Below are 24461 nucleotides of genomic sequence, written 5' to 3'. Positions count from 1 at the left end.
ATTAGGAGTCAATGGAACTCAGCACCCAATTGATGGTGGAGCACACCTGGAGCCCTTTCTTTCCCTCAGCTTCCAGAAAGGAAGCACCAAGATGCATCCAGGCTTGGCACAGAAGCCCTGCCCGTTTCCAGGGGCGATGCAGAAGAGTTGTGCTTTGTGCAAGTTTTGTGTAGCTTTTCTAGTTTGTAAAGTGAAGTGTGTGTCAGTCCAGAATCCAAGGCTCATCTCCCTTCAGGCTGCTCTCAAGGCAAGATGTTTCTGGGCAGCTGGGAACTGCAGCTCCCTGGCAGCAGAGAGAAGTCAGGACAGGACAGATGTGCGGCCTGGGTTATCTCCCCAGTTGCTGTGAGGGGGAGATGCCCTGAGTTATGGCCCCAGCTGCTGGACAGAGCAGAGGAGCCCTTCTGTGGCCCAGGGGAAGTCCTGCTCCAGGAACCTGCTGGAACCAAGGGGCCCTTGTGACATTGGGATGCCTGATGGAGCCAAGGGACCATGGTGACACCAATGAACCTGCTGGAACCAAGGGGCCCTTGTGACACTTTGGAACTACAGAGACCATTGCTGAGGACGGAACCAAAAGCCCATTGTGACACATCAGGGCCTGGTGGAACCAAAAAGAGCATTGTGACACCGTGGGGCTCCATGGAGCCAAATATCCACTGGGACAGTGCAGAACATCCTGGAACCCAGGGGCCTCTGTGACACTGCAGGGCCTCAGTCAAGGAGTGCAAAGGTCTCAAACATTCCTTGCAGGGTTCTGCCTTGGGGAAGGGGAACCTCCTTGGTGGCACCTTGGGCTGGCACACACTTGAGGAGTGCGTCTGTTTTCAACAATGGAGCTTAGGAGTGTCAGATTGCTTAAAAAAAAAAAAAGGGAAAAACCTCCCTTTCCTGAGTGCTGGCAGCTCTCCAAGCAAAGCAGGTCCCAGGTGAGGGAGGACAGAGAGGATGGGGTTGGGGAATGTGGAGCAAGGTTGTCCACACTGGCTCACACCTTTTCCTGGGGTGACTTTTTGATACTTGTATCCCCAGTTGTCTGGTTTATTTTATATATTAAGTTCTGCACCTTTAAGACTGGCTCTGAGAGCAAAGGGGAGCAAGAAGAAACGCTCAGGTTTTGTTAAAAAAAATCATCACTCCCCCACACCTGGCTCCTGGACTGTGGTATCTGCAGAATGGATACACTGCAGGACAGAGCTTCTCTCTGGTTTTTAGTTAGATTTAGCTAGCTGAGGCAGAGGAGTTCCCTGGATCTTTGTTTCCTTTCCTGGATCTGTGCAAACCTGCTCTGGACTGAAAAACACCCAGACAAACCCCGGGAGCTCACGCCTGTGGCCCACCGGGGCCTGGGCCTCGGCACTTTCCAGCGCTGGGGGGACTGATAAGAACCTGAGCGAGCCGAGCTACACCACATGAAAAGGACTTTTCTTCCTGGATTTGCCATCCCATCAAACAGCGAGAGGTTTTATTATTTAATATTATTCAATTTCTGTTAAATAAACAGCTTTTTCCATTACTCTCCAAGAAATTTTTTTTCCTTTCTCAGACCAATTAGGTGGGGGAGGGGTCATTTGAATATTTTCTTCCCTGGAAAAACCCCCTTTTGAAGTTTTTCTCCCAAATTTGCCCTAAACTAGGACAAATACAGTTCTTGGCGCCCAGTTCATGGGAAGAGAAAGTGTAAAAACCTGTACTGATTACTGATTGTATTTTGGTTGTACTGACTCTGTATTGGGATAAAGCAGTCAGTAGCCGTGTTGTTTGGATGCATAATATCTCTCAGGGTGGAGGCCTTCACGTGGATCTGGTACCTAGAATTTTTTGAGATTTTAATACCTGTCTTTTGCCTCTTTTACAGTAGAGGGGCACAGATTAGAATGGTTATTGTACTGGGCTTGGTGATAATTATTTATAGGAAGTTGATAAAACTACTGAAGTTTCTGCCAGGTATGTTTGGCTTCTGGTTTCTTCGCCTGACCCTGCCTCCCAGTCCCAGTAGCACATTTTGGGAGTTTATTGGTAATTGCACCCAGTTTGTTAGAGGAAGAGCAGGGGATGAGGCTTTTCAGCCTTTTCTTTCCTTCTTCTCCTTTGAATCTGTTATGTTTCTGAAATTGGAAATACCCAGTTTCCCCTGAGTGTTAAGGATACCACTTTCCTGCTCACTTTCCTGGTAGTTCAGCTGTTGAGCTTCCTCTATATGGTCTGTAACTTCTCTAGAGTGAGGGCTGAGATATCCAGAGGAGCCAACGAGACCCCTGCCCCAGAAGTAGACTCAGGTGTGGGAAATCCTGAGTGGTGTAGAGAATGGGAGAGAATGGGCCGGACTCTGAAGAAATTTTCTGATCCCCCAGCCTGGGAATTTTCACGTGAACAAATTCAGAACCCAGCTGAAATAGGGAAATATCTGGAAGAGAATTGCTATGATGATTCTAAGGAGAAAAATCTCATTGCAATAAGTTGGGCCCTAGCGTATGCTTATTGCACGGTGCTAGATATTGTAGGGCAGGCAGATAAATCAGCAGCTACCCCAGTGACTCAGGCTAAACCAGACAGTGAGCCCAAGCCAGCAGCCAAACCAGACAGTGAGCCTAAGCCAGCAGCTAAACCAGACAGTGAGCCTAAGCCAGTGTCTGCTGCTCCTACCACGAGAAGCATGAAATTCAAAACCAAAACCCATCGGCCAGTAGATGATGATAATGGTGATGTGGGGGAAGGACCCTCAAGACCAGCAACTGACCAAAAATCAGAAGGCACTGGTGAGCCTTTCTCCCTGAAGGACCTTCGTGGCCTGAGAAAGGAATACAGTCGACGACCTGATGAGTCTATAATTAGTTGGTTAGTCCATCAGTGGGATGCTGCAGGTGAGGCTGCAGTTCTGGATGGCACTGAAGCGAGGCATCTGGGGTCCCTGTCACACGATCCGGTTATCGACCAAGGAATGATGAGGGGGGCTGACCCTTAGAGTCTCTGGAACGGGTCCTGAGAAGTGTGGCACAAAGATATCTGTCTGCAGATGATCTCTATATACAGCAAACTCGTTGGAAGACCATAGAACAAGGGATTCAGTGCTTGAGAGAAATGGCAATAGTAGAGATTGTCTTCGTGGGTGACTTAGGTACTAGAAATCCAGACTTGGTGCCATGCACATTTGTGATGTGGCGAAAACTTGCTCGACTTGGGCCACAAGAATACGCTTCTGCTTTAGCAACAATGAAGCAGGATGACAGGGAGGAGACCATGCTGGATATGGCGAAGAAGCTCTGAGCATATGCAGAGACCGTGCATGGCCCCATAAAGGCAACAATTGCAGCTGTGGGAACACGTATGCAAAACTTCCAAGACAAAATGGAGGAGAAATTCAAGAAACTCAGGGAGGACCTTCTTCCAGTCTCAGCAGTACAGACCAGGAGCCCTGGTACACAAAGCAGAAGTTCTCCAGATAAAGAAAAAAAGCTATGAGCTGAGCTGTGGTTTTTCCTGCGTGACTGTAGAGAAAACATAAAAAAATAAGATAAAAAATCTACTGCTGCTCTGGCAAAAAGGATGCTTGAATTAAAAAACAGCAAAACTCAGAGAAGATATTTCACCAAAAAAAAAACCGCTCCAGTAGCCTGTAGTCAAACTTCCAAGTATGATGATGATGATGATGATGATGATGATGATGATGATGATGATGATGACATGTCTGATTCCCTTGAAGGAACATCCAAGACATATACCCAGGGAAAGAAGGATAACCAGGCTTAGAGGGGCCCTGCCTCTAGCCCGGCAGAGGCTAGGGAAAACCGTGTCTTTTGGACTGTGTGGATTCATTGGCCTGGCACATCAGAACCATGAAAATATGAGGCCTTGGTGGACACTGGTGCACAGTGCACGCTAATGCCATCAAGACATGTGGGGGCAGAATCTGTTTCTATTGCTGGTGTGACAGGGGGATCACAGGACTTGACTTTAGTGGAAGCTGATGTGAGCCTGACTGGAAATGAGTGGAAGAAACACCCCATTGTGACAGGCCCCAAGGCCCCATGCATTTTGGGCATAGACTTCCTAAAAGCGGGTATTTTAAGGACCCAAAGGGACTTAGGTGGGCATTTGGGATAGCAGCTGTAGAGACAGAGGGCATCAAGCAATTGAACACCTTTCCTGGACCGTCAGAGAACCCATCTGCAGTAGGACTCCTGAAGGTGGAAGAACAGCGAGTACCAATTGCCACCTCGACCGTGCACCGCCGACAGTATAGGACAAATTGAGATGCTGTGATCCCCATCCACAAGATGATCTGAGAACTGGAGAGCCAAGGGGTGGTCAGCAAAACCCACTCACCCTTCAACAGCCCCATCTGGCCTGTGCACAAGTCTGACAGAGAATGGAGATTGACTGTGGACTATCGTGCATTGAATGAAGTGACTCCACCGCTGAGCGCTGCCGTGCCGGACATGCTGGAGCTCCAGTACGAGCTGGAGTCCAAGGCAGCGAAGTGCTACGCCACTATTGACATTGCCAATGCATTTTTCTCCATTCCCCTGGCAGCAGAATGCAGGCCTCAGTTTGCCTTCACGTGGAGGGGAGTGCAGTACACCTGGAACCGACTGGCCCAGGGGTGGAAGCACAGCCCCACCATCTGCCATGGACTGATCCAGGCTGCCCTGGAAAAGGGTGAGGCTCCAGAACATCTACAGTACATAGATGACATCATTGATTAGAGAAATACGGCTGCAGAAGTGTTTGAGAAAGGAGAGAAAATCATCCAGGTTCTCTGGAAGCTGGTTTCGCCATCAAGAAGAGCAAAGTTAAGAGACCAGCTCATGAGATCCAGTTCCTGGGAGTAAAGTGGCAAGACGGACGGCGTCAGATTCCTACTGATGTCATCAACAAGATCACTGCAATGTTTCCACCAGCCAGCAAGAAGGAAACACAAACTTTCCTAGGTGCCATAGGGTTTTGGAGGATGCACATTCCTCAGTACAGCCAGATCGTGAGCCCTCTCTACCTGGTCACCCGAAAAAAGAATGATTTCCATTGGGGCTCTGAACAACAAAAGGCCTTTGCCTAAATTAAGCAGGAGATCACTCATGAAGTAGCCCTTGGCCCAGTCAGAACAAGACCAGATGTGAAGAACGTGCTCTACTCTGCAGCCGGGAACAATGGCTTGTTCTGGAGCCTTTGGCAGAAAGTGCCTGGGGAGACTCGAGGCCGACCACTGGGATTCTGGAGCCGAGGCTACAGAGGGTCTGAAGCCAACTACACTCCCACAGAGAAGGAAATCTTAGCTGCCTATGAAGGAGTTCAAGCTGCCTCTGAAGAGATTGGCACAGAAGCACAACTCCTTAACTCATCCTTAAAATAAAACCCCTTAGCTCATGGCCCATGAACACACCTCAGAGTGGTGTGAAAATGGGAGGAGAGGGCAGAGTTTGTGCCCGGGTGACTGCCGTTTGTAGAAATGAAAAGCAACAAGAAAACTGCTTCTTGTGGAGAACTCTCCATGGCATGACAAGAGAAAACTCCTCTCCCTGGACAGACTGATGAAAAGACTATTGTATAGCTGGCACTGCTTTAACATCCCAGGTTTTGTCTCTGTCGTGTCACTTGGGAAAGGAAAAGTTGGGTCTGGGGGGAGGAAAAGTTTCTGGAACTTTTATTCTTGTTTCTTATTCTTGTAGACCTGATCATAAAGTTCTTTTTATTTAAATTTTAAGCCTGATTTGCCCTTCTCCTAATCCATATCTCACAGAAAGAAGGAAGTAATCAACTGATTTTAGCTAGAGCTAAACCCCACCACCCTCAGCCACTCCTGACAGGACTTGTGCTCCAGACCCCTCAGCAGCCTTGTTGCCCTTCTCTGGACACGCTCCAGCCCCTCCATGGCCTTCCTCAATTGGGGGCCCAGCACTGGACACAGCACTCGAGGTGTGGCCTCAGCAGTGCCCAGCACAGGGGAAGAATCCCTGCCCTGCTCCTGCTGGCCACACCATTCCTGATGCAGGCCAGGGGCCATTGGCCTTCTTGACAACCTAGGCACACTGCTGCCTCATGTCCAGCCTGCTGTCCATCAGTGGCCCAGCTCCCTTTCTGCCTGGTCGCTGTCCAGCCACTCTGGCCCCAGCCTGGAGCACTGCAGGCCTTGTTGTGGCCAAAGTGCAGGAGCCGGCACTTGGTCTTGTTCAACCTCACCTTGTTGGCTTTGGGCCCTGCATCCAGCCTGTCCAGCTCCCTGTGCAGAGCCCTCCTGCCCTCCAGCACATCCACACTCCCAGCCAGCTTGGTGTCAGAATGGTTCCATGAGGCCCTGCAGTGTCACAATGGTCTCCACGGTTCCATGACACTCCGTGGAGTCACAGTGGATCCTTGGTGCTTTGGGCCTCAATTGGATGATGATTTTGTGAACCCTGCCTTTTACCCTCCCCAGGATATCTCTGATTAGCTGATGCTTTGGACCCTCCCTTTGAACCACCTCCCTATTTCAGCTGTTGCACGCTCACATTTTCTGTCTTTTGCCCCCAACATTCCCCAGAGCAATAAATCCTCTGTTATCCCATGCAAAAGACCTCCCTCTTGTCCTTGCCCCCTCAGAGCAGAGTGACAGCTAAAACCCGTAGAGTACTCTAGTCACAGCTGGGCTCATCCTGCTCCTGGGGTGTGACCCACTCCTGTGCAGGCCCAAGTGACAGAGCCAGATCAGCTCCCGTGAGATGTGATATATTATCCTTCACAGAAGCAGCAACGTTAAGCTCTAATTCAGCTTTCACCTCTCTTCTTTTCTTTCTGCAGGACCTAACGACATCCTTAAACATTTCCTGAGTTGCCTGTCCCTGTGTCCAAAGGTGATGCACCCTCATCTTTTTCCTGTGTCCCTGCAAAAGCTCCCTGCCCAGCCAGGCCAGGCATTTTCCTCACTAGCTCACTCTGGTGTTGGAGTCTGAGATACAGAGTGTGTGCCCTTGTTTCTAATACTTAGTTCTAGGATTCAAAGAAACACTGAATTTCATATAACATGAAATTCATGAGCATGTTTTCATGGTGATACATGAAAACAAATGTTAAAGCTAGATAGGAAAAGTATAAGTGTGTAGATTAGAAAGTTTCTTAAATCACTGGGTGAAAAAGTAGTTTAGAGAACAGGAGACAAGATGCAGGATTTAGGGTGTTGTCTCTTGTCCTTCTCCTTTCTTCTTCATGTTCTTCTCTTAAGGGTTTTTGGGTAGTAGTAAGTGATTGGGTAAAAAATGTCACAGTGCAGCGCACAGGTGTTGGGTCTTTGGGTCACTAAGAAAAATAATTTAGTTGGCATCTGTTAATTGGGTAAATGGACCTGAAGAGGATCTTTGTTAGCCATTTTACCCCTTTTCTATCATAGTGCACATAGCTCCTTGTACCTTGCAATGCTGATAAAAGAAGAATAAACAACTGAGACCGAACAAGAGAAAACTGCCTCCCTCTCCTCAATCTTCAGTTGAAAGGGAAAAAGAACCTAATCCAAAAGTCCCTAACGAGACACCCAACAGCAAGGGTTCTCTCAGCTGCAGATGGCGATGGATGAGGACCTGCAGAGGATTGAAAGATCCATCTTTCTTTTAGAGAAGTCTCTGTCCTCACTCTCTGAGGTTGTCTTACAAAATAGATGTGGGCTAGATCTTCTGCTAATGCAGCAAGGAGGCCTCTGTGCCGCCCTGAAAGAAGAGTGCTGCTTTTATGCTGATCACACTGGAGCGGTCAGAGATTCTATGGCTGAACTGAGGGAAAGATTAGCCCAGAGAAAGAGAGATAGAGAGGCCCAACAAGGGTGGTTTGAATTGCTGTTTAACCAGTCTCCGTGGCTGACCAGCCTGGTGTCCACTCTGATCGGGCCAATCGTAATGATCTTACTGGTGCTAAACTTTGGACCATGTTTTAAATGAGCTTGTGTCTTTTGTCAAGAGCCAACTAGAGAGGGTCAACATCCTGTTTGTAGAAAGACAGCAGATGCTCCAAGAATGCACTTGGTCACCTCCTGTGCCTTATTGTTTGTTAATGAAACACTGCGGTGTCTATTTAATAAGTATTTAACCTTTTTACTTAAGTATAGTGCACCTTATATTTTTACTCACGTCTATTATATCTACTTTTAAAACTTTTCATAATAGAGATAAATTAGATAAAATGATTAAAAACAGATAACGTTAGAACTTAGAAGACTAATACAACTCATATTCTAGAAAATTTAGTTAAGCATTAGGAGGGGTGGAAATGTGGTCAGCTAGGGCCCGGCGGTCGGAAGATATCGGGATGTAATGGAAAGATGGAGTCACCCCCCTCCTCCATAGTTTATGGTAATGACCCCCGTAATTAGCCAATAGCACTTAGCTGTGATGAAAGCAGATGGGAGTGACACTGTGAACCTAGGTTATAAAGTGTCAAATTCTTCACCAATAAATGCCATTTTTGCCATCCATCACATTGGTGTTGGGTGCAAATGGACCGAGTGACCTGGGATTGGTCACCGTGCCATTCCTGAACCAAAGATAGAGCAATCTCTCTTTCCTGGAAGGTGTTCAGCTTTTAACAAACTAGTTTTGCTGAAAATGAGCCCAGGCAGTGCTGAGTTAGAGCATTTGATCAAACTCCCAGAGTATCCTCACATCTGTTTGGACACAATTTCTCTTTGTTTTTTCATGGTGAATGCTTTCTCCTGCCCCGCTGCCTCCTGCTTGGAGTTGTACGCGCAGCAGAGTCCCAGAGTTTTCTCAGCAGGCCTGTGCAGCGAGTTCTGAGCCAACGTGTGGCTCTGCTGCCATCCCAAATCTGCGCTTTCCTTGCCCAGCCTGAGTGCAAGTGGGGCATGTGCTGGGCGTGGCTGGAGATTTTCATCACCAAAATCCTCCAGCGTCAGGGCATTTCCATCTGCCCATTGCTTTGGAGAGCACAAATCACAAACCACCCATCTCAGCTGATAAATGTCATTGCTTGCAGATTGCTGCAGCCGCACAGCTGAGCTACAAATACACATGAATCCATTTCAGTTGAAAAATGTCATTTATTACAAACTGCTACACATGCGCTGACAATGCAGAATTATAAAATTCTCAATTAAGTTGAAAAATAGTAATTTATTATATTAGCACAACAATGCCACGTAAAAATATACAAATACCAACTTCAGTTAGCAAAAATGTAACTTATTGCTAACCTCTACAAGTCACTATAGACAAAGATCAATGAGGTGTTTAACAACTTAATTTATTACAGATTACTACAAGTTTACAGCCCATCTAGAAATACAAAATTATCGGTGTCTCCCTCTAAAAAACCCTGTACTAAGAATTCGATAGACTTCTACAACTATACCTCTTCATACATGTCGAAATAGAACTAAATACCTCTAGATATACATATAGAACAATCTACAGATGGAAATACAGATTAAATATTACATATTTTATAAAATACATATACATATAGATATATAAAACAAAACTATTTGAAAAGATACAAATGTCACTGTCCCAATCTAAATATCCATACAACTACATTTGAACAAATCAGCCGCCCCATCTTCAAAGCCTCTCCCTCAGTCTTTTCCTGCCATGCAGAGCAGCTCTCCTGGACAGGGACAGCAGATGGGACATCTGGGAGGCAAAGGGAACAGCGAGTCAGTGCTGGGACCTTTCCCTTGGCAGCAGCTGCACTTCCAGCAGGGAAGCGAAAATCTCCGAGCCTCCCCAGGAGGGTTGGCAAGAACAAGCAGGCCGAGCGGGCCAGCGTGTGGCGAGCGCAGGCGCGGCGGGACTGTCCCGCAGCCCCCGGCAGCCCGGCACAGCTCCCGGGCCCTGCCGGCACAGCTGCCTTGCCCAAGGACAGCCCCTGTGCCGGCCGGGGCAGCAGCGCTGAGCAGCCCCAGCACGGGCAGGGGCCGCTCCTGCCCGGCCGGGCAGCGCCCACGGCCAAAGCCCACGCCTCCCTCAGCCCTGCCCGGCCTCACCGGCCCTGGGGCCTCACCCAGGCTCTCGCGTGGCCCCAGCACATCCCTGCTCACTGCTCTTGCTCCAGGCCTTCAGCTTCTCCCTGCTGGCTCCTCTCAGTGTCTGCCTGTCCTCAAGCTCTTCAGCACAGCTGTGGTGGCAAAAGTGGAGGCTCTGGAATCGGTTCCAAGGCCTGGCAGAGCTGCAGTCCCTGAGCTCTGTGTGCTCCCTCCTGGCCCCCTCCATCCCCTCAGCCCCGCCGTCCTCTCGGCAAAGCCCCAGCCCCCTCTTCAGTTTCTTGGGCCTCTCCCAGGCCTCTCCCCCCGCTCAGTCCCTTCTGAGCCGTTGTGTCCCCTCAGAGCCGGCACAGCCCTCAGCCCGTGCCTCTGTCACCTCAGTGCCACCATGGCCCTCTGCTCCCCCACAGCCCTCAGTGCCCCTCACACCTCAAGGTTTGCAAGGTCCCTTCAGCATCAGCGCCTCCTCAGCCCCCTCAGTCTCAGCGTCCTTCAGCAGCTCCTCACAGGACAGTGCCTGGGGCCAGCGGCAGCTCCCACCGCTCCAGGGACAGCCAGGGCTGCAACTGCTGCTCCGCCTGGCCCGGCCCCAGCTCGGACCCAGCACAGAGGGACACAAGGGGCACAGCGGGAAAAACAAGAGATGAAAAAGGCAGCCAAGGAGGAAAGAGGCAAAAATGCAGCCTACACAGCTCAATCTATGGACCTCTACATCCATAGAGCTCTAACTAAAGAACTATGCACATTTATAAATGTAACTGTGTGTGCATATAAATGTTACTCTCTACATATATCTATGCAAATTTGAAAATCTATAAATGTAACTGTATACATAGAAATAAAATCCTATTGCATGCATAACTATATATACAAATGCTACAGATGGATAAATAGAAACACCTATAAATACAACTCTATCAATCTATACTTGTAACTATATGTATAAATAAATCAAGATAAAAAATCTCTAACTGTATCTATAAAGAGAGGGATGCCACCTGCCCGATGGTCACAGGCTCTCCCCCTGATCCTTCTTCCCACGCAGGGCAGCCCTTCTGGCCAGGTAGATCACATGGATATCTGGCAAGGAAAGGCAACTCTCAGTCAATGCTGGCCTCCGTGTAGCTTTCCCTTTGCAAGTAAACTGTCCTGCTAGCAAAGGCTGTCAAAGATGGCCTGAAAGGCACACTCTCACTTGAGAATGCTCTTTAAAGGGAACAGGGATCCTTCCAAGTTTTCCAGTCTTGTGAAGTTTTGAAGTACGCCAATCAATTCACAACCCTCCCAGTGCAAATGGCACCCCCGAGAGCTTGAAACACAGACAGTGCCAGCTGCCACAAAGAAGCCCAGCCTTGTTCTTTCTCTGGGCTGACGCAGAGACGTCAGTCCTCACTGCAGTGGCTGAAGCTGAAGGCTGCTGTGAGCTGGGAACCAATTGGGACACGCAGCTTGGTGACACAACTGCCACCAGCTCAGGTTTATTGCCGGCTCTCTTGCCACAGCAGAGGACTCGGTGTCAGAGCCTCTGGAAAAGCATGGAGGGGCAGGGCTCGGGGAGCTTGTGCCAGTGCAGGATTGGAACTAAAGGCACCAGGAAGCACCAACCCTGCTGCAGACAAGAACTCAACTCTTCTCATCTCCCTTCCTGTCAGAGGCAGGCTCAGAGCAGCTGTCTCCCATCTCTCTAAAGCAGGCTGGGCTCACTCCTTACCAAGCTCCTGGGGCTCCTGGCAAACGTTCACACAGCTCCTGCAAGCAGGCAAAGCTCCCTCTGCTGCAGCCTTGTTCACAGCCTCCCCTCCTGAAGAGCCACGGGCAACACTAGGATTGACCTGAAAAGAAAAACAGAAAGAAGGAAACGCAAAGATCAACCAATAGATTCTGCAGGGATACAATCAGAGCCTGCCAGATTTCCTTCTGTGCACCAACAAATTGCTTTTGAAAACTGGTATATACACGGGAGTTTGCAGAAGACAAAGGCTCATCACGCTTGGCAAGAAGATATGGGCAGTTCCAAAAAATCCCCCTCCCTACCTCCAGTCTGCCCTTCCTCAACAAGAAATCTACCCATGCAATGGCTCTGCATATTAAATGAAAGAAGAGAAATTCTTTGGCAAAGTTGTAAAATAAGATGCAAAAAGGCCTGTGCCAATGCAGAAACTGAACACTCCAGGCCAGTCTGGGAAGAGAGAAGACTTAAGAAAAAAGGGATTCCAAAGTCCAAGAGGGAATCTGTCAAACACAAGGGCTAATGGGCCCTGGTTGAACTGCTCTTCAACACAGGAGGAGCCCCTTGGCTTAAAGGAGTCCTTAACCATTTCATGGCCAGAACCAACCTTGTCCTTCTCACCAATCACACAAGTCATGGCGCCTCAAAACCAAGACATCTGCCCCCTGAAGACTCCACGGCTCACACACTTCATCCCTTCTTCCTAACAAGGAGCTCTGGGCCCCAGAGGCCTTCAACAGTCCAAAACACTGACTTCTCCAACACGCTCCAAGAGCTGTCAAGGCTGACAAGGCTGTTGAGCGTGGGGATGACACTCAAGCCATGGAGTGGGCGCTAAGGATGGAGTCCTGCTAGCTCCTGGCACAGGGATGTGCTCTTCCCACCACAGCCCTAAGCACAACAGTCTCATGCAGGCTGCAGCTTTGCAGGGACTGTCTGGCAACACCCATCTCTTCTTCCCACAAGGTGACTGAGCTCTGGAACATGGAGAGCAAGACTGGCCAGTTTGCCCAGCTGAGCATTTCCCAGCTGGAAACTGGACTGCAGGCACCAGGTTCCTGAGAGGGCAAGACAACTGCAGCTCCAGCCCATCCCCACACACAGCTCTGGCAATGCCTACACGCACAGCAGGGCTCACACAGCAGCAGCAGAAGCTGCAGGAGCAGCTGCAGCCCAGCCCTTGCTTTGCCTTGGCCTTCCAGCCCAAGAGAGGCAGAGCCCACATCTGCTACTGACACCCTCCCACTCTGCCTTCAGGGGCAATTCTCCAAACGCTCTTCTCTTCTTTGCCATCAAACAAAGCCTGTTAGAACCCACCAAGCTTCCACTTCCTCCCCACAAATGCCCCTGCACCAGGGATTCTTCCCAGAAAAAGGAGCATCCAAACCTGGCAAACACCTCTCATCCTCACTTAAGGGCTATCCCCCCTTTTCATTCCCTCTTCCTTAGCAAATCTTGCTTGAACAAGCAAATCCTTCTGTGTCCATTCCCAGCTGAATTCAAGAAGCCTTTGCTTCTCAGCCATGCAACAACATTCAGAAGCTCTCAGTCCAGCCCCTTTCATCCCTGGCCAATGGAGTTACCTGAGCAGAGGGAGACCTTTCAGGCACAGATGGTGAAAGCATCTCCTCCAGTGTCTCTAGAACAAGGTCCAGATCCAGCGGTGGCAATTCCTCTTCCCCAGGAGTACTCCATACCCAGCTTGGGGCTCTCCATGCTGCATAACCAGCACTGCCAGCTGGAGCACTTGGGACTGAAGTGCCCAGGGCGGCTGGAAGAATCCAAAAAACATGGGTGAGGCTCCAAAATGAGGCTTTGGGACGCAGAGCTTTATTGCTGCCTTGGATCAAACATCACAGGAAGCGCACAGCAACCTCAACTCCAGAAAGGTATTAAAAACTTCCCAGGGAATTGGAAGAGTGAGCTCTTCCCCTTCAAAAGTATTATCCTAATCAACATGTACATAGATTAAAGTATGGCTTGGGAAACTGATCTAGACATACACACAGACATAATCACCTTTAATCACAGCCTTTTGCATCTTCCCAGCAGCTTTGGCATTTGGCTGCTTGAGTTTCTCATCGCAAGAGACCACAGAAAGTGCATTCACCCAGGAAGAGGCCAGAGGTGCAGACACTCATGCTAAACTTCAACTGCGAGTTTATTCTAAGGAGCAACCATGGAGGTGAGGCCATGGTCTGCAGCTGCAACTGTTCTGGGGACTCCCAGCGTGCACTGAAATCTCATAGCATTATTTGCGGGAGAGACTGTTGGAAATGGAAAATCTGCAGCCTTAGAAAAAGCCTGGATTAATGGAGTGATGAAAGTAGACAGACATTAGGTAGACTAATTATAAACCTATGTTCTTACAGTTGCAAGAAAGAATATGCCTAGAGTAAGTAAGAAATTATATTAAGTAAAATAGTTGGAGGTACCAAGTGTAATAGTGTGATTTATAAATTAAGTTAGAGATCTAGGAACTATAACAGAAGTGTGTGTGAATACGTGACCTGTTAGCTCGTTGGTTAAAAGACAGACGCAGTGTGGCAAAATCAAGTAAAGGTGATAAGAGCTTAATAAGTGAAAACAAACTTGGTGTCAACTGTCTACTGGACTAAAAAGTTATATATTGCCATGCGGAGAAGAAACTCGTAACTTCCTCGAGCTGTGGTTGACTTGTTGCCTGTAAATCTCACGCCTCGGGACTGATCTCTTATTGGGCTACTTAAGCAATAAATCATCTCAAAGCACGGTGGTGCCATCCCTTGTATTTCATCTCAACAAAAGACAATCTGTAAACTCTGCAATATCCCATCAGAGTCCTAGTTTGGCTTCATCCAAAGAAAAATGGGAGTTCACCTGACACCGACCAGTTGTGGAGAAATGTTCTTTGCCTCGCCCTTTGACCTCTACACAGAGGCTGCCTGGAAAATGGCCAGAACATCCTCCAAATCTGCAGCAAGGATGGGAAAAGCAGACAGAGATTGTTTTGATATTCATGATCCTGCTTCCTAGTACCCTTGACACCTGATTGTCACAATCAAATGGACACATGACAGAGCACCGCGGCAAAATACTTCAGTCACTTTTTGTGATCTTTCTGAAAAGCCAGGGGAGAGACACATTCCGTACCTGATGGGATGTTGGCTGGCAAGTGCTGCTCTGGAGAAGTGCAGCTGCTGCTCTCTGGAGAGGCCACAGAAGTGCTTTGATGGTGCGCAGGAAATGGTGGAGTCATGAGCTCTGGCTGGGATTGAAATCTGTGTGTGCCTGGCTGGCCTGATGAAACCCCAAGTCCAGATGTAGCAAACACTTTCTTGGCACGTGCTGGGGAAGCTTCACGCCCTTGAGGATCTGGACTTGTCCTGGAAGGGCCTGGAGGCAGCTCTGAATCCTCAGGTGAGGCAGCACTGCGCTTCTGGCACCAAGGAGCTGTGCAGCAGGGAGGGAAGAAGAAAGGAAGCAAAGGGAAGGCTGGGTCACTACTGCTCCTCAGGGGTGTTTCCCTTGGCAGCAACTGTACTTCTCCCAAGACAGAAGCTCCCATCCTCCCAAGTAGGGTGAGAAGGAGAAAATTCCCCACATGTTCTGAAGCTTTGCAACAACCAATTCCTTGTCTACTGAGCTCTCCCGTACTTATTCATCTGTCTGGGAAAAGTGTTCCGCTGCCATTCCTGGGCAGGAGGCAACCGCTAGAAAGCCAGCTGCCAGCTCTTCTCCCTTCTGCTCCAAAGGCACACAACAACTTTAGAATCACAGCCTTCCCTATCTCCCCAGCAGCTTTTAGATTTGGCTGCTTGAGTTTCTCAACACAGAAGGCCACAGAATGTGCATTCACCCAAGGTGAGCCCGCATCTTCAGGCACACACTGAGAAATTCAACTGGGAGTTTATTCTAAAAGCAACCTTGTAGGTGAGGCCATGTTCTGCAGCTGCAGCTGTTCTGAGTCACACAGAGCTCATTTCAGTGGCATGGCCTGATTTGCAGGCCTGTCAGTCTGAAACATCTGCAATATCCTATCACCGTCCTAGTTGGACTTCATTCCAAGAAACAGGGGAGTTCACCTAACACTGACCACTTGTCTGTCGGGCAATATTTTTCACCCTGCCCTTGCACCACAGCAGACAGGCTGTCTGGGAAATGCCCACAACAACCTCCACATCTGCTGGAAGGACAGGAAGAGCAGAGAATCCTTTGGCATTCACAGTCCCACTTCCTAGTACACTTTCTCCGTGATTCTCACTTGAGATCTAGCCATGACAGAGAACTCAGGGAAAACACTTGAAAAGGCTCAGTTGCCAGGAGCTATTGGAAAAGGAAGGGTAGAAACTCTTTCCCTACCTGATGGGTGGCAGGCTGGGCTGTGCTGCTGAGAAGATGAGCAGCTGTTGCTCTGTCCAAGGGTCCTGCAAGCAGCTTCAGGGTCGACTGGAGTGAGGTGAACCATGAGCTCAGGATGGCGTTTCAGGTCCAGGCGAACCAGTGGAACCGTGAGCTTGCGGAGATTAAATCTCTGGATGAGCTCTCTTGATGGTTCCACTGGTGAAGCCCCAGCAAGTCCAGAGGTGGCACAGACTTTCTTGGCAGGTGCTGGGGAAGCCTCACTCTCCTGAGCAGCTGCACTTCTCCTGCAAGGGCCTGGAGGCAGCTCTGAATCCTCAGGTGAGGCAGCATCGCACTTCTGGCACAAGGGAGCTGTGCAGCAGGGAGGGAAGAAGAAAGGAAGCAAAGGGAAGGCTGGGTCACTCCTGCTCCTCAGCTGTGTTTCCCTTGGCAGCAAGTGTGCTTTTGTCAGGGAAAACAAAAGCTCACCTCCTCCCAAAAGAGGGTGAGAAAGAAAAATATCACCACATGTCCTGGGGGGTTTGATGCCTATAGAACTTAAGTCAAACTTACAAGCTGCTTCTATAGGTTGACTTATAAGATATCAATAGAACCTGACAGATCAGTATCACCAGATATCAATAGAACCTGAATCATAACTTCATGGATCTATTTAACCTGATATAGACGTCTTTCTATGCATTGTGGTGGCTAGTATATGGTTAACTGGTTGCTCAGTGCTGGAGACCCAGGAAAAAAAAATGAAAATCTCACCAGGTGGTCAGTTTCAGAGAGAGGTAAGTATAGTACTAATGAAAAATTAGCAAACGTCAAGTCAATTAGCCACAAAATAAAGCAATTAGACCGGTTAGGACCAGACAGACCAAGGAACACCGTAGCTGTGCATGCTCTGAAGACAAAGTTGAAAAGTTCAGATGCAAAGATGACTTTGGAAGCCTTCGTCAGAGACCCCCAACGACCCCCAAATTGGGGAGGCACAAGCACAGTGAAAAAGAACTATCTATAGCCATGAGATTATACTGTGTAAATTCCTTCCTGAGTGTATAATATACTGTGTCTATTAGTTCCATATGTTATAATGACATAGTAACACCAAGCAATAATTTCTAAATATATACCACAGCAATTGACAAAGGTGGATGAATGAGGAGGAGAAATCCTCCTCACCTCCAGCACTGAAATAAACAACTCTACACACACGGGTGTATGGGATTTTATTCACTTTGCAACAAGCAGCTCCCTGTCTACTGAGCTCTCCCCTGTCCGTTCAAGCCTTGGCAGGAGGCAGCTGCCAGAAACCCAAGTGCCAGCTCTTCTCCCCTCTGCTCCAAATGGGACAGGAGGCTCCCTCTCCCGCTGGGGCTGAGCACGCCCAAGCCCTCGGCTCAGCCGCACTCCCGGAGAGCTCCCCGAGCGTCCCAGGGCCGCGCAATGAGCAGCGCCAGCCACGGCACAGGGCCGGGCCGGCTGCCGGCCGAGCGGGCCAGCGTGTGGCGAGCGCAGGCGCGGCGGGACTGTCCCGCAGCCCCCGGCAGCCCGGCACAGCTCCCGGGCCCTGCCGGCACAGCTGCCTTGCCCAAGGACAGCCCCTGTGCCGGCCGGGGCAGCAGCGCTGAGCAGCCCCAGCACGGGCAGGGGCCGCTCCTGCCCGGCCGGGCAGCGCCCACGGCCAAAGCCCACGCCTCCCTCCGCGCCCGCAGCTCCCACCCCGTCTCACCGGCTCTGGGCGGCTGCCCGCTGGGGAAGGCGGGCAGCGACCGGTCCGTGGGGAGCCGCTGGAGGCGGCTGGGCTGGCGGCTCCGCACCTCCAGCCCCGCCGCCAGTCTCTGCCTGTTGGCCCTGGTCAGGCGTTTGATGCGGAGCAGGAGCTCGGGGCGGTCGCGGCGGAAGTTTGGGTTCATAAAGTGCAGCCGAGCCCCGGCATCGCCCGGCACAGCTGAGCCAAGCCATGCCGGCACCTTTTGGAAGCCGTAGAGGTTGAGCTGGCGCACGAAACTGCCAAAGTGCGTGGCTTTGAAGGAGTCCGGGGCCGCCCCCGCCCCCTGGCCGCCCCCTCCGTGGGCGCCGGCCGGGCTGAGCAGTTCCCGCTCGAAGAGGAAGCGGTCGATGAGCAAGCCCTGGGCCTGGCTGTCCCAGCGCACGGAGCGGACGCGGGGGCTGTTCACCAGGCGCCACAGCTTGGCGGGGAAGGTGCTGGCATTGAGTCCGGCGGGCAGCGGCAGCTCCGCCATGGCACCGATCTGTCTCCGACTGGCGCCGCAACGGCCGCGGCGCAACGGCCTGAGGGGGGCGCTGCGTTCGGCCCCGCGCGCGCCCGGCGCGGCCCCGGCGCGGGCCGGACTCGGCGAGGACGAGCGGGGCCTGAGGGGAGATAAGGCCTGGTAAGAGCAGGTGAAAAATGCATGTGGGAAACGAGAAATTACATAGGAATTACACTGATTGACAAAGATTGTTACTGTAATAAATGGAATTGATTTTTGCTAACTAAATCGTACCTGTTATTCAAGTTATTTTTAGAAACAATTGTCAGGAAAATTAATCCACAAACGCCAGAAGTTTATGTCCAAAAAGGAGACAGAGGAGTCCTTTTTTCTTTATTCCAATAAATATTTGATCCAATGACCCAACACCTGTGCGCTGCACTGTGGCATTTTTTACCCAATCACTTACTACTACCCAAAAACCCCTCGGAGAAGAACATGAAGGAGAAAGGAGAAGGACAAGAGACAACACCCTAAATCCTGCATCTTGTCTCCTGTTCTCTAAACTACTTTTTCACCCAGTGATTTAAGAAACTTTCTAATCTACACACTTATAATTTTCCTATCTAACTTTAACATTTGTTTTCATGTATCACCATGAAAACATGCTCATGAATTTCATGTCATATGAAATTCAGTGTTTCTTTGACTCCTAGAACTAAGTATTAGAAACAAGGGCACACACTCTGTATCTCAGACTCCAACAAGTCCTAAGTTTTGTTCCATACCCACCAATTCACTTTGTCTGCTTCCATTCTACTACTGCTTGCAGTGTTCCATACTTGTGGATCTGTTTCATTTTCAGAGCCTTCCCACTTCATGCACCAAGGGGTATCTGCCATATATTGGAATTTCTGAAGCAAACTCACTGACCATGCACTGTCCCAAGCTTCAACCCCATCTTTTCTTTCCTGTCTTTCATACTTCCATTTTGACACTGGAATCTTTTCTTTAATAACCTTTGCTATCTCTTCATAACACTATCCATAATTCCCTAATTTCCCATACCAGCCTAGTTTTGGTTCATACTTTCCTCCATTTTCATGACAATCCCATAGAGATGAAGACTTTGGCTTCACAGCATTTTCAAGCACTGTCTTCTTTTGGTACTCGTAATCTATTTGCAATACACAGCTCACATTTTCACTTTTATTCTTTTGTATTTCAGGAAATTTTGATGTTATAATTCCCCAACTTATTAGGTCTCCTGGTGCCTTTGGTATTGGCAGACAGGCAGTTATTTTGCTGGTGTTTTGCATGTTGGCAAAATCTTGAATTAATCCAATCATCCCATTTTCTGCCTGGATAGTATTAGAGACTTTTATCACTTGTGTTTCTGGCTGCACCCCCACATCCCTCTTCATTCTAAAATGGAGAGCTGTCAGCTGATCCTTTTGCATTTCACATCTCAAGGTAACATTGATTCCAACTGATGGCACTAAAGGCCATCAAATAATCACCATTACAGTCACTAGCAACCTAGACATTTGAAACAATCAAACCCGCTTTATCTGCAGCTCTGTTGGCCCTACAGTTTGTGCAGTCCACAGTGCAGGGGAAACCTTCTTCACTCTGGTGTAATGTATGCAGGGATCCAGTCCAGCTCCTTTGACTGCTGTCAAGGTAGTTAACAGTACCTGATAGGGTCCATTCCACCTTTCTTTTCATGGTTCTTCCTTCCAGCTTTTACCGTACACTTCATCTCCCGGGGGATGCCATGAACTGGATTCTCAAGAGTCAGTGGCCTATTCCACACAAGGGTGCTCCAAAGTCAAGCTAGAGCTTTTCCAAGAGACAGAACATAATTCTACACCTCTTGCTTCCCTGTAACATGTACATTTGGATTAGGTTCAGGGGATTCCTAGGGTTTCCCATACAATATCTCATAAGGACTGACTGACATCCCGCTTCTAGGCTTTATCCGAATCCTCACCAGTGCTATTGGTAAAGCTTGTGGCCACTGCAATTTAGCTTCTTGGCATATTTTGCTGATTTGCCTCTTCAAGGTCTGATTCATCCTCTGTACCTGTCCACTGGATTGGGGTCTCTATGGTGTATGGAGATCCCAAGATATTCCCTGCAACCTACTCATCTCTCCCACTGCCGTGGCTATCAAATGTGGTCCCCTCTCTGATGATATTCCTAGAGGCACCCCAAATCTTGGAATGATTTCTTGCAGAAACCACTTGACTGTCTCCTTTGCTTGATTTGTGTGACAGGGAAGAGCTTCTGGCCATCCTGAAAATGTGTCAGCCCCTACCAATAGATATTTATATCCTCGAGTTCTTGGTAATTCTACAAAATCTTCTTGCCAATAATTTCCTGGTTCTACTCTTATCCCAATTTTCCTCAATTGTGCCTGTCGTCTAGCCACTGGATTGTTCTTCAAGCAAATTTCACATTTTGACATTACTGATTTTGCCATTGTTAACATCTGTACTGAAATTAAATTTAGTTTGACCAATTTCACCAATGCCTCTGCACCCCAATGACATTTGTTCTGTTTAATTTGTAGAACTTCTCTCATTCTCAAGGGGGGTACCACTACTTGTCCCTGTGTAGTCACCTACCATCCTTCTGAATTCTTCTGTGCATTCAGTGAGCATCCCAATTTCTCATCCTCTATTGAATATTTTGGTTCTGGAGGTAAATTGAATTGAGATACATGAGTTTTTAAAGGTATCAACGCCATTGCAGTTTGCACTTCTCGAGCAGCTTGTCGGGCTGTCCAGTCTGCTTTCTGATTTCCCTCATGAATTTTGGAGCTTCCTGATTGGTGAGCTTTACAGTGCATGATTGCTACTTGCTCAGGCTTTTGTACCGCTTTTCTTAATTGCAGGACTGCATCTTGCTGTTTAATGTGTGTGTTTTGGGAAGGCAGCAGTCCTCTTTCTTTCCACAGTGCCCCATGTACATGCACCACTCCAAAAGCATATTTTGAATCAGTCCAGATATTTACTTTCTTCCCTTCACTCAGCTCTAATGCCCTGGTTAAAGCAACCAGTTGTGCTCGTTGGGCAGATGTGTTTGCTGGCAAGGCCTTTGCCTCCACCACTGCACCTGTTGTTGTTACTGCATATCCAGGGTATCTGGTCCTGTTCTCCACAAAACTGCTTCCACCTGTAAACAGCTCCCAGTCTGCCTGTTCCAGTGGGACATCTTTCAGCTCTAGCTGAACAGGTGTGTTCTATCACTTCCACACAATCGTGTTCCAATGGGCCTTCTTCAGTTTATGGTACCTAGGAACAAAGCTGGATTCAAGAGGTTAGTTGTCTTTAGTGTGACATCATCCTGCTCAGTCAGGATTACCTGGAATTTCATCATCCTGCTTGGAGATAGCCAATGGCTCCCCTTTTGTTCTAAAACAGTGCTCACCATGTGTGGCACACAGACATCTATGTGTCTACCCATCGTGAGTTTCCTAGTTTCTTGTGTCAGCATCACGGTGGCTGCAACTGCCCACAGGCACGAAGGCCATCCAGCACTCACGTGGTCAAGTTGTTTGGAGAAGGAGCTTACCAGCCTTTTCCAGCTTCCCAAACCTTGGGTCAGCACTCCCAGTGCTAGGTGCAGTCTTTCATGCACAAACAGCTGAAAATCTTTGGATAGGTCAGACAGTCCTAATGCTGGAGCTGTTGTCAATGCCTCCTTCAGTTTGAGGAAGGTCTCCTCCTGTGGTTTGCCCCAGGTAAACGGCTGTGTCTTGTGGGCTTCATTCAGGGGTTTTGCAATTAGTCCATAGTCCATGATCCACAGGCAGCACCATCCGGCCATCCCGAGGAAGACTCGCAGCTCATGCAGGTTCTGGGGTTCTGGAATGGCACAAATAGCTTGAATATGATCAGTACCCAGCTTTCATTGCCCTTGTGAGATTTCACATCTCAGGTAAATCACAGTCTGCTGGGCAATTTGTGCCTTCTCTTTAGACACCTTATATCCTCTCATACCAGCTGATTTAAAATTTCAATTGTTACCTTTATGCAGGTTGTTTTTAGCTCTGTAGCTATCAGTATATCATCAACATACTGTCACAGCAGGTATTGCTCCCTCAGAAATTTCCCATTCTCAGTCCAAATCTCCAGCTCGTTAACCAGCTGGCTTCCATATAGGGTTGGACTGTTCTTGTATCCTTGTGGGAGTCGTGTCCAGGTGAGCTGGGTTTTCCATCCATTGTCTGGATTTTCCCATTCAAAGACAAACAGTTTCCTACTTTCTTTGTCAAGGGGTATGCAGAAAAAGGCATCTTTTAAATCAATTACAGTAAACCATTTCTATTTCTCTTTCTGTTTCACAGATGTTAACAATGTGCAAGGATTAGCTACCCCTGAGTAAATATCTTTAGTTATTCCATTTATTGCTCTCAAATCCTGTACTAGTCTGTACTCACCATTTGGTTTCTTCACTGGAAATATTGGTGTATTAGATTCTGATTCACATTCTTCTATAATTTGCTACTTCAAAAACTTTTCAATAATCTTTACTATTCCTTCTCATGCTTCCGCCTTTCTAGGATACTGTTTAACTTGTACAGCATTTGCTCCTTCTTTTAATTCTACATGTACTGGTTGTGCCAATTTAGATTTTCCTGGTATGTCTGTTTCCCATACAGAGGGAATTACTGCATCCTCTATTTCCGAGGGATAGCAAGGACTGGTTTTTCTTTTATCATTAAAATTTGTCCTGTCTTTGATTCAGGTATTTTCATTCAGATTTCCCCTTTTAGAACTTTTCCCATTCTACCCAGAACCGGAGCAAGCTTTGACCGAGTCCGATGGGACACCGGTGTCGCTGATTTATTATCATATCCCTCGCTACTTCTATCCTCCTCCCCAGCATTTTTCACATTTCCTTGTATCACGGTTAGATCTTGATCATCTCCCAGAGAAGAAGGATCAGGTGAAGGCGGTAGAGAAGGATAAAGAGGGAAAGGTGAAGTAGGATTAGGTGAGATAGGGTTGGATGAAATAGGATTGGGTGAAGTGGGGGCAGACGAAACAGAATTGGGTTCTTTTGGTTCTGCTGAAACCACTTGTAAATCAACATCCATCTCTTTCCCCTGACACAAATTTACTTTTAATGCCAAGTGCTCTAAACAACTTTTCCTTTTATACAAACCTCACATTTATCACTCACACATGCCTTAACTGCCATCAATCCACACTCAGCCTGCCATTCTGGCTTGTCTCTCAAATAGAAAAACAAATCTACATATGGAACTTCATCCCATTTTCCCTCTCACTTACAGAACAACATCAACTGTAAAATGGTGTTACACTGCAAAGATCCATTTCTTGGCCACTTTTCCCCACTGTCTGGGTCATATCCTGGCCACCATGTATTACAATAATCAATCAACTTTACATAAATCTTGCCCAAAGTTACCCTGTTTCCAATGTGCCAATAAGCACCCCAAAGGAGAAGTACGTGCTGTAGGGGCATTGCCACCTCAAATCCCTTTAAGCTTCTCCATGTTACAGTTACAATACACCACACACCACTGATGCCGAACTGTCATGGAGTTACTTTACCTTTAAGGGAGTTAGAGTTGCTGGGAAGTGCTTGGAGTCTTTTCTCCTGACCAATTATCGGTCATTGCTGGGAATTGACAGCAGTTTAGGCCATTGAAAAGTGGGATCAACTTGTGAACCCTACCTTAAAATGTAAAAGCAGAGCTCTCTGGGCTCTCTTTGTTTCCTGGCTGTGAAGAGTGGCAGAGCTCCAGGCCTCCCGTCCCTGCCCAGGCCATGCGGCCGGGCGGGGATGGGGCCGGGCCTGCCCCGTCTCCCGGCCGGGAGATGGGGGGGCCTGGGGAAGGTTTTCCTCGGGCCCGGGCCGGGCCGAGCCGATCTCTGGCTCGGCTGCAGGTTTTGCTGTAACTACATTCACTAGAAACTGCCCAGTGAAGGAAGAAGGAAGCCTTGGACTTGCAGCAGGTTGGAGCAGCGACCACACGCTCCAGAGCAGCCATGAAGAACCTTACATCGCAGACGGCTCCAGCTCTTGTTCAGCAGAGATCCCCAAACCATCTACAAAAGCCTGGGCAAGATTTTAACTCTTTCATTACCCAGATGAGACTTGCGGATTAATCTTTTTATCCAGAGAGAGAGAGAAAGAAAGATCAACATGAAAAGAGACTTTATAAACTACCAGTGACAAGAAAGAAAAGAAG

The 24461-nt window shown here is 48.5% G+C and overlaps 3 protein-coding genes across 3 annotated transcripts in view; 1 reads left to right on the top strand and 2 right to left on the bottom strand.

Annotated features, from left to right (window-relative positions):
• LOC147649026 (uncharacterized) overlaps positions 1-24461 on the top strand; it is a 519865-nt gene that overhangs the window by 418678 nt on the left and 76726 nt on the right. The window lies entirely within an intron of this gene.
• The window catches only part of LOC147649028 (olfactory receptor 14J1-like), a 143924-nt gene that overhangs the window by 69543 nt on the left and 49920 nt on the right, over positions 1-24461 (bottom strand). The gene's annotated exons all lie outside the window — the stretch shown is intronic.
• LOC147649030 (uncharacterized) lies at positions 9073-18307 on the bottom strand. The gene is made up of 8 exons (XM_086865027.1): positions 17749-18307; positions 16029-16382; positions 14820-15119; positions 13271-13458; positions 11670-11790; positions 10388-11038; positions 9979-10092; positions 9073-9608 (listed from the first exon to the last, which is right to left on the bottom strand). The coding sequence occupies exons 1-6, from the start codon at positions 18260-18262 to the stop codon at positions 10968-10970; spliced, it is 1548 nt and encodes a 515-aa protein (XP_086721153.1). The 5' UTR covers positions 18263-18307; the 3' UTR covers positions 9073-9608; positions 9979-10092; positions 10388-10967.

The sequence above is a fragment of the Cyanistes caeruleus genome, chromosome 28 (assembly GCF_971803275.1).
Source record: "Cyanistes caeruleus chromosome 28, bCyaCae1.hap1.1, whole genome shotgun sequence".
Classification (NCBI taxonomy): Eukaryota; Metazoa; Chordata; class Aves; order Passeriformes; family Paridae; genus Cyanistes; species Cyanistes caeruleus.
The sequence above is the reverse complement of the archived record's forward strand: the minus strand, read 5'-3'. Positions and strand labels throughout refer to the sequence as shown.

Coding starts and splice junctions, on each gene's coding strand:
- LOC147649030 (XM_086865027.1), bottom strand. CDS start 18,262: ATGGCGGAGCTGCCGCTGCCCGCCGGACTCAATGCCAGCACCTTCCCC. Junction 13,459..14,819: donor GCCAGCCAACATCCCATCAG/GTACGGAATGTG, acceptor GGATTCTTCCAG/CCGCCCTGGGCACTTCAGTC. Junction 11,791..13,270: donor AAAGGTCTCCCTCTGCTCAG/GTAACTCCATTG, acceptor TTTTCTTTTCAG/GTCAATCCTAGTGTTGCCCG.